Source organism: Neophocaena asiaeorientalis, unplaced genomic scaffold (genome assembly GCF_003031525.2).
Source record: "Neophocaena asiaeorientalis asiaeorientalis breed wild unplaced genomic scaffold, Neophocaena_asiaeorientalis_V1.1 scaffold85, whole genome shotgun sequence".
Lineage (NCBI taxonomy): Eukaryota > Metazoa > Chordata > Mammalia > Artiodactyla > Phocoenidae > Neophocaena > Neophocaena asiaeorientalis.
In genome coordinates, this window is record NW_020174301.1 from 1,215,600 (window position 1) to 1,224,489 (window position 8,890).

Below are 8,890 nucleotides of genomic sequence, written 5' to 3' on the forward strand. Positions count from 1 at the left end.
TCTGAACCGCATTTCCAGAGATTCTAATTTTGATTTGTTTGTTTGTTTGTTTTTGGCTGCGCCGCATGGCATGCGAGATCTTAGTTTCCCAGCCAGGGATCCAACCCGCATCCCCTGAAGTGGAAGCGTGGAGTCCTAACCACTGTACCACCAGGGAATTCCCCAGAGATTCTAATTTAATTGATTAGGTTAACCTCCCCAATTAAGTTGCCAAATAAAATACAAGACACTTGGTTAAATCTGAATTTCAGGTGAACAATGAATAATTTTTAGCATAAGTATGCCCCCCAAATTGCATGGGCCATACTTATACTAAAATATTATTTGTTGTTTATCTGAAATTCAAATTAAAGTGGGCATCCTGTATTTTCATTTGATAAATCTGGTAATCCTATCTCCAGGTCATTCTAATGCACAGGCCCAGGCTGAGAACTTCTTCCCTATGTGGTCAACAATCCTTCTAAGTGCACTTATGTGTTGCACTCAGCTTCACAACCTCTGGCACAGGCAGCAAATACGTGTGTTTTCTTAGGGCCTTCTGTGGCACGGTGTCTGTCCTCTGGCTCAGCAGTGAGACTAACTGTGTAAAAGGGCAAATAGCTCATGAGAAGTTAGCTTGGGTGCCAAGGGGAGATTGGCAATGTTTGACAAATAACACTGAAGGTGCTGCCTACACCTTGAGTTGGTTCTGTGCAGAGTTCCTAGTAATTGAACAACATGTATTGCAGTTATTTTACACAGGGCACTTGTTAGGCACTGCAGGGGCTGCTGTGGAAGCTGTAGAAGAACTCACAGCCTGGGAAGGGAGAATCCAATTTTCCTTTACTGGAGAAATTTTCGGTCTACAATCTAATGAGGATTTGCAACAAGTACATTGTTATGTACATAGGTACGAAACTGCATAAACTTACACCCAACCCACATGGGCTGGACAGAGCTGGATGAATGTAAGTTGGTTATAAACAGGAAGAAGGAACATCCTGCTGTGCTCGACTGGAGACCAGGGAGCACCCCAGCACTGCCACTTGCTTGCTGTGCCACCTGGGACAAGGCACTTATTTTCCCTCAGTCTCCATTTCTTCATCTGTAAAATGGGGGTGATGATAATAGCTCATGGAGTGATTATGAGGATGAAATAGAATGTGCTTGGAGAACGGGGCCTGGAATATTATAAGCATTCCGTGAATACTAGCTCTTATACTTACAGTGTCACAATATGGGACCTCACTACACGTAAGTATAGTACACTCAAAAGCGCTCATGTCCAAAGGATGAAAAATTTAACAAGATGAGAAGACATTTCCTTAGCATCAGTTCAGACTAAGATTTGACAGAGTCCAGTTCTTCCAAGACTTTGAAAAGTGAACCAGGAAATGGAGAAGAATTTCCCAATTCTAGCCTCTGTGTTTGGTACTTTCTACTCAATTCTACTTTAACAATGATGCAATTAAGGATCAAAAGTCTAAAGCAGATTCTTGCAACTCTATGCCAACATGTTATTCTCATGTGCCTGCCTGTCTGGGATGGGTGTTTTTAGGGTGTAGTTATATGGAAATAGCCTCTGATTACATTTCTGACTTTTCCAGGTAAGTCATAATTTTAGACAGTTGTTTTGACGTGACTCTTTGGCAGGCCACACATACCTGTGAGATTTTCAGAACTCTGTGAATTAGAATAACATACGAAAATTTTTAAAAATTTAAGTATTCTGGTACATAGTGTAGTATGCCTTACTATGTGAAAACGCGCAAAAGGTCAGTGTATGCAAACAAAAGTCAATTTCCAAGGTCAGCAAGAAGAGAGAAAAGGTTTCCAGTGAGGGCAAACCCTTCTTTACTCTCCTTCATGACTGTTTCCGTGATACGTAAAAGGATGTAACAGTCCCTCTGTATGAATCCCTATTACTCTGCCTCCAACTTGGAGTTTACATTTCATTTTCTGAAAGATATGGGGGTAAAGGGTTTTGTGTGCATGTATATGCCTATGTGTATACCTGCATGCATCCCACTGGTCCTATGTCACATGTATACCTGGGTAAGAAATAAGTCCCGTGAGGGTGGGAGTTTTGGCTCTTTGCTCACTGCTGTGTCCCTACACCTAGAAGAAGCTTGACACGTGGGAGACTATGTCTTCTGATGGAATGAATTAATCCATATGTTGAGTATGTGCTCATGCATCTATTATCCCTGATAAACATACCCACTTCAGTGCTCATTAACATTTTCACCCAGGAGAACTGAGCTCTGGGTCAGGAAAGGGAGAGGGCAACCTGCAGGCCTCAGTCAGGAGAGGTGGAAAAAGAAGAGAGAAAAAAGCCTTCAGAGGGGAGGAGAGCATGGGTGGTGGACAGGTGTCCAGGCAGAAGGTCAGGAACTAGAAGCAGCACCATTCTGGGCTGCTTCTTCCCCGTAGATTTTGTGTAGCCCCCAAAGTGGGCACTGATTCCCAGATTATTGAGTCTAATGGTTCACAGACAGGAGTCCTGGTCCCCCAGACCTCTTTGAAGACAGAGATGGGTCTCCTCCACCTGTTTTTTTGTTTGTTTTCCGAAAAGAATATCAAAGGGAAGCAGGTTTTCCTCCCAGAGATAAGGCAGGTAGGGTGACCTAAAATGCCAGTTTCTTCACTTTTGGCTAGAATTTTACCAGCTCAGTGCAGTCATCTGGTTTTCCCATGCTGACCCAAAACCCCCACAGGTAATGACATCCCTGTCTGTGATTAATGAACATGGGGAAGATGAATTAATGATGCTTTTCAGAAAGGGGGAAAGAGGTAGACTGTGTGCCAGTGGAACTCTCCCATCTTGGGTGGGAACACTGACACTGCAGATGGTGAGATTATTTCTCCAAAATTATACAACAGTGCAGTTGAACAGCTGGCCTCAAACTCTGGGGTCCTAACTCTTGCTCCCATCCTTTTTCCATTCTTTTAGTTTTCCCCAAAAATCTTCCAAGACTCTCTTAGCCCAATACTATCCTGACATATGTCCAACACAGTTTCCAAAGTTCCTTTATGTATACCCTTTCAGCAAGGCAAACATTGCTCTTCACTACTGAGGTTCTGAGCGACTCACACAATCAGCTCATCATCAGGAAGAAGATCTTTTGCCACCTGCATACTGCCTTTCCCTTCCATCTCCTGATGCCTAACATTTCACCATTAGAACGGTATTCCTTTAGCTTAAGGCATTGGCCATCTTTTTTCCAAATGCCCCTGGAAATGATCATATTTGAGCTAGTGTCAGACACTGGTACCTTAATGTACCTGAATTTAGAATCTTTGTTGAATTCATTTAAAAGAAATATGGAGATGTTAAAGAAAATAGAGGCCTGAAGGACTCCCCCAACCCCTCGCCCCAGGTTACACCTTAGAATAAGAAGACATGAAAAAGTAAGCTCTGTTTGATTCCCACTTTGGTCTCAGGCCACTGCCTTCACTGCCTGGTGATTTTGGAAGATTCTTCATTAGAGGCAATTTATTACCTTGGAGACCCATCTTGTCACCAGATATGTAGAACAATAAGAACATGGGAGAAGGTGGCTGGGTCTCTGCACTTTTGGGGAAGGGAACTTCAACCATCTGGCTCAATGGGTTTCTGGCTTCTCTACAGAGGCAGCATTTTGATATTTAAACTTTAAAGTGAGTGACTCAGGAATAATTTTGCAGACAGTGTCAAATGCCTCTTTTTGCCATGCTGGAGCAAGGACGCCATGAAGGGCCAGCACCAAGTTCTGGCCAGGCAAGGGAAGGTCATTCATCCCTTTGACCCTCCTGGCCTAAGCCTCTCTTCTGTGTCACACTTGTGCCATGCTAGGTGCCAGGGGCTGGGGATGCTGGGGAAGCGAGGCGTGCTCCCTGCCCTCGAGGAGCTCATAGTCCAATGAACCCTGTAAGTACTGGGCATTGCAATAGGAGAAGCCCAGGAGCTGGCTGAGACAGGAAGGGCCTGCCAACCTCAGAGGTCCAGGAGAAGGGCAGAGTCCAGAAGATCAGAGATAATGCCCAGGAGCAGGTGACGTCTGGGTGAGCTCCCATGTAGGGCAGAGGCTCTTTATCCTCTGCCCATGTCTGCACCCGCTGGTGAGTGTGGGGTTGGGGGTGGGGGCATGGGGAGTGGTTGAAGGAGACCTGGTCAGCACTTTTAAGCCTGTGCAGGAGCCAGCGGGAGAGGCAGAGTTCCGCAGTTCTCCTAGTTCCTGCCGTTCTGCTTGTGCCTCAACAGTCCCTAACCACCAACTCCTGGGTTTTCCTTGAAGCCACTTCTTTCTTCTAAAACATGAAGGCAAGATAATGGCTCCCAAGGAGAGAAGGAGCCCCAAGTCAGCTCCTCAGATCATTGCTGGACAATGCCTTTCCAAAGGGAAAGATGCCCAGGAAAATTTTGGCTAGGAAAACTCTGAGGATTAGGACTCAAGTGACAATGCAGGGGACAGAAGATGTCTTGATGGTGTTTACCAAGCCTGAGTGCAAAGACCACAGGTCAAAGAGCGGAGAAGAACCTGACGGATTTGTGCTGACAAGGTCCGAGGAAAAGCGAGATGTTGGAGGGTAGACTTAGGCAGAAAGGGCTAGTGAGGGGAGCACAGGTAAGGAGGAAGGGCAAGGCTAAGGAGCCCAGGAGAGCCAAAGTGGTCCAGGAAGGGGAAGGGCATCCCATACAAATGCAGGATGGGGAGGTCTGGGGGCAACTCATATCATAGCCTTAGTAATTAACCAGCGTGTGTACCTGAAGACGTAATTACAGGCAAAACAACTCATTTGATGTAAGAGTGTAGTGTAGTCTGGGGGAAAAGAGGGGCAAAAGAAAGAAAGAGTGATTTTGCTTTAATATGGAAATAAGATTGATGGAAAAATATTACCAAACAGGCAAACAGGCCAAACAAAGAAACAGAAGGTTGAGAAAATGAGACCAGACTGAGTGGGCACCCAAGACACCTAGGGCCCTTGGGAGCATCATGGCTGGCCTGGCCAGGCACTGCAAAAATTCACTGCTTTCCTTTCAAAGAGTTCACATGTTCTTATCAGGCTGGTCGCCTTCTCATCCCCTACCTGTTCTCTGCAGAAATTCTCAGCAAGGTTCCAAAGAGACCTGTTTATTTATGGAGTCAAAGCCCCAGAGAAAGAGGTGCAGAGGGTTTGAATGGCTCCTCCTGGGAAGCAAAGGTAATCAAGAACGGAGCTGAGCTTGTAACCCAGCATCTTGAATGCCTATCCCAGGATATAACTTCTGAAACACCACCCTTTCTGTTGGGGCCAACTTTATTAGAGAAATCTGTTAATTGGGGGTTGGTGAGGGAGGAGGGATGCTAACATGATTTAACACTTGATGGACTCTGAAAAAAATAAGGAAGGACCTTTGAGCTTTAGCACATTCATCGTTCCACAGACACGTTACCAAAATGAATATATGCAACTATACTGTATGTGACACTCTGGGGCACGATAGCATAGACTTTGTGAAACAAAAAGGCATTTCTCCTGCTTCCAATGTGTCTCTTGTGGTGCCATTGTCTGATGCTAAGAACTCACATAACAACAAAAAACAATGCCCCTATGATGGGGGGGAAGACTTGATTTGGCACCAGCAGTGATGTTTTCCATTGGAATGATGGCGGGGGCTGTGGCTGACTGTGGGAATAGTGCAAATCAGCAATTTTTGGAGATTTTCTTCAAGCCATTGTTTGTTTTGGCTTTGGTCAGATTCGTGGCCCAGCTTGAAGATTCCCACTTGTCTTTCTGAAGCTTGCAGATCTATGAAAGATGAAACAGGGATAAATTAATAATGACAAAACACCGTACCCCCACCCTGGCACTCACGTGTGGGGTGTGCCTGTCTTGGTGCATGTGTATATACATACATGCAGGTCACAGTACTGCATATGAGCACATTTGGCCCATGCCTCCACCGGGGAATTAAAGAGACCAAGGTTTTCTCCGGGCTTAGGTGGTTCATCGTCTCACTATCATCTTTCATCTAGGGCAAGGGAGATCAGTTTTTGCAAAATGGCATTGGTTAAAACTTGTTTGAAACTGTACTTCCTAAAGTCCTTAGACGTTTATAGACTTTTAAGCATGAGTAACTCAGATTGTGATTCCAATAGAACAAATAGTAAGTAATTGTTCTGATGATGCAAGTAATTTATCTCACAGCTTTTAGGAGCTTCTCTTCTACCCTAGCCAAAGGATGCAGAGATCAATCAAGATGGAAAATGAGCAGAGTATGTGTAGTATGATTATATTATGATACAAACTGTGAATATATTGGCTTTAAAATGCCAAATACTGATTGTTCCTGTCATATCAGCAGCAGGTTATTATAGACTACAAATACACAGGACTTTGGTGAGGGTGTGTGTATTCTGTTTTACATAGTGAGTGTTTTTTACAAAGAAATGTACTTTCATTTTTTCAAAAAGTTTCCATTTCCAGGAAAAGTCTTCCTGACAAATGTGTGTGAAGCTGACTCTAAGCAGGGTGGCTGGGTTGCACAACTCCAGGGGGCAGCATTCACTGTGTCTTCTAAGTAAACGGTTTTCCTGGAGGAAAACTCCAGGTGACCTCGCAAGTTGACAATACTTAGGTGGGCTTATTGCAGATATGTTTTCCAACAAAGTGCAGAAGAGTCTTGTTTCTTGCAACTTATTTCCCCCCTTAGCTGCAGGTAGGGGACTCAGGCTCTTGTCTGGGTCTATACTGGAAGCAAAAGCTCTTACTATGGGCCGGGCAGTGAACTAAGTGCAGATACAATTTAATCAGCACACGAATCTTATCAGAGGTTTCGTGGATGGGGAAACTTAGGCCAAGGGCAGTTATAGGACTCACCCAGGCACACACGCAGTCTGTATGCAGCAGAGCTGGGACTTGAATCCTTCTCTATGGCACTCCCAAAGGGCCCTGACTCCCACCATCCTTCCCGGGCCTGGAGAGCATCCATGGTTCCTGCAGACTCTCACTGGGTCTGCAGTAGCAGTGAAACAATGTCAACTGGGACAGGGGTCTTCAGAACCAAAAGGTGGAATTCAGCTGGGGTAGGGGTGGGAGGTTCCTGGGCTGCCACTTCTGCCTTTCTGTCAAATAAAAGAGAGCCAGAGCCAAGTGTGGAGGCACCCTACCGTGAGCTTTGCACAGCTGGACTATGGCTGGGAAGAGGAGTGTGGGGAGAGATGCTTACACCTCCTCCCGCTTCCTGGAAAATAACTTTGCATTCGAAGGGAGAAAGAAAGAGTGAGTAAATCTGTAACTGGGATTTGGTGGCCTGGGGATTTCATTTGGCCCCGTGAAGGTAGATGCCCGTGCGTCTGTGAGTGAGTGAGTGAGTGAGTGTGCGTGCATTGGGGGAAGAGAACTTGAGGTCACATGTGACGATATCTTGGATTGGGCTTTTATTTTTTAAGTCATAGCAGCCCCCATTTGTTGGAAACCTACTATGTGCCAGGCATCGGTATTACTCTTATGTGAAGAAAAAGATAGCTAAGTAGTTTGTTTTTATGCCGATGCGCTCACAGCCTTCGAGTATTTTTTTCCATTCGTGTTTAAATCCTACGCTCTACAATGTGGTAAGATTTGGATAGAGTCGGGGAGTGTGCGGGGACGGGCAGGGGGCGGTCCCTGCCTCGCTTGTCTCCACCTTTTATTTTGACCGGTCTGACGGCGACCGGCTCGCACTAGGACCCAGGCGCCAGAGCGCCTCCGTCTGTCCTGTAGGTTCATTCAATCTCCCATACACACAGACCCACTGCGAGACGGACACACACTCACACTCAGACACACAACTGCACGGAGCGAGGCTCGGGAAGTCAGGTCGCCTCCTCGCCTCGGCGCCTTCTTCGCTCCAGCCAGCCGGTTCTCCCCTGGGGCCCGGAGCTTGGCCGGGCCGCGCCGCCCCAAAACAGGACGAGCTCGGCGGACCCCGGTTCCTCCATGGGCAAACGCGGGCGGCCGCGCAAGGAGGCGCGCTGCGAGGGTGCGGGGCTGGCCCCCGCCGCGCCCCCGGCCGTGACCGCGCCCGAGCCCCCGGCCCAGCCAGAGGAGCTCGCGGGGGCCAAGCTCAGGTGCCCCTTCTCGGACATTTTCAACACCAGCGAGAACTCGATGGAGAAGCACATCAACACTTTTCTGCAGAACGTGCAGATTCTGCTCGAGGCCGCCAGCTACCTGGAGCAGATCGAGAAAGAAAACAAAAGTAAGTTTGGGGGCGCTGGCTCCTCCTCGGCGCCCGGCTCTTTCTTCCTCGCCCATTTGGGCGACCCCTGTCGCCTGCTTGACCCCCCTCCCCCAACACACACACATCCAGCCCTCGGCAGTAAAGCCGATGACACCGGAGAAAGGACACGCACGCACAAAGCTGCTAAAGATGTAACAAAGACGAGCGGGGGGAAGGGGGGGGCCTGTCGGTGCGTCCGTCTATCCGTCTCCCAGAGGCTGGCAGGACCGCTGGGCCGAGGAGCGGGGGAGTGTTGTTGTTTGCTGACAACTGAGCCGAGAGCTCATCTCTTCGAGGTCGCCTTTCTTCCTTTTTTTTTTTTTTTTTTTCCGGAGCCTTCTCGGGCAGACAAGTGTTGTTTTTCTGTCGCTCGTTCCTGGGTGGGGTGGGGATTAGAAGCCGAAAGTTGGAAACTGTAGGCAGAGCTTAGCGGTTGCAGAAAGAAAACACACACACACACACGACAACGATAACACCAACAACCAAACAGCCCTCCACGGCGTGGGCTCGGGCTGGCTCGGCTCTTCTTCTCCCTCCTGTCTACTTTGCTTTTTCCTCTCCTCTCGCAGCAAGGCTGGGCTCAGGCCATCGCGTCCACGGATACAGTCCTCCTGCGCCTCTGGTGCCCTGTGGTTTCCTCACCGCCTCCCCCCCCCCCCCCCCAAACAAACACACAGGCAAAGACAA

The 8,890-nt window shown here is 47.6% G+C and overlaps 1 protein-coding gene across 1 annotated transcript in view; it reads left to right on the forward strand.

Moving 5' to 3' along the window:
- The first annotated feature begins 7,603 nt into the window (after positions 1-7,603).
- The window catches only part of MXI1 (MAX interactor 1, dimerization protein), a 103,600-nt gene continuing 102,313 nt past the window's right edge, over positions 7,604-8,890 (forward strand). The window contains exon 1 of the mRNA XM_024755975.1: positions 7,604-8,182. Within this exon, the coding sequence (XP_024611743.1) occupies positions 7,921-8,182 (262 nt within the window). The 5' untranslated portion in view covers positions 7,604-7,920. The remainder of the gene's footprint in view (positions 8,183-8,890) is intronic.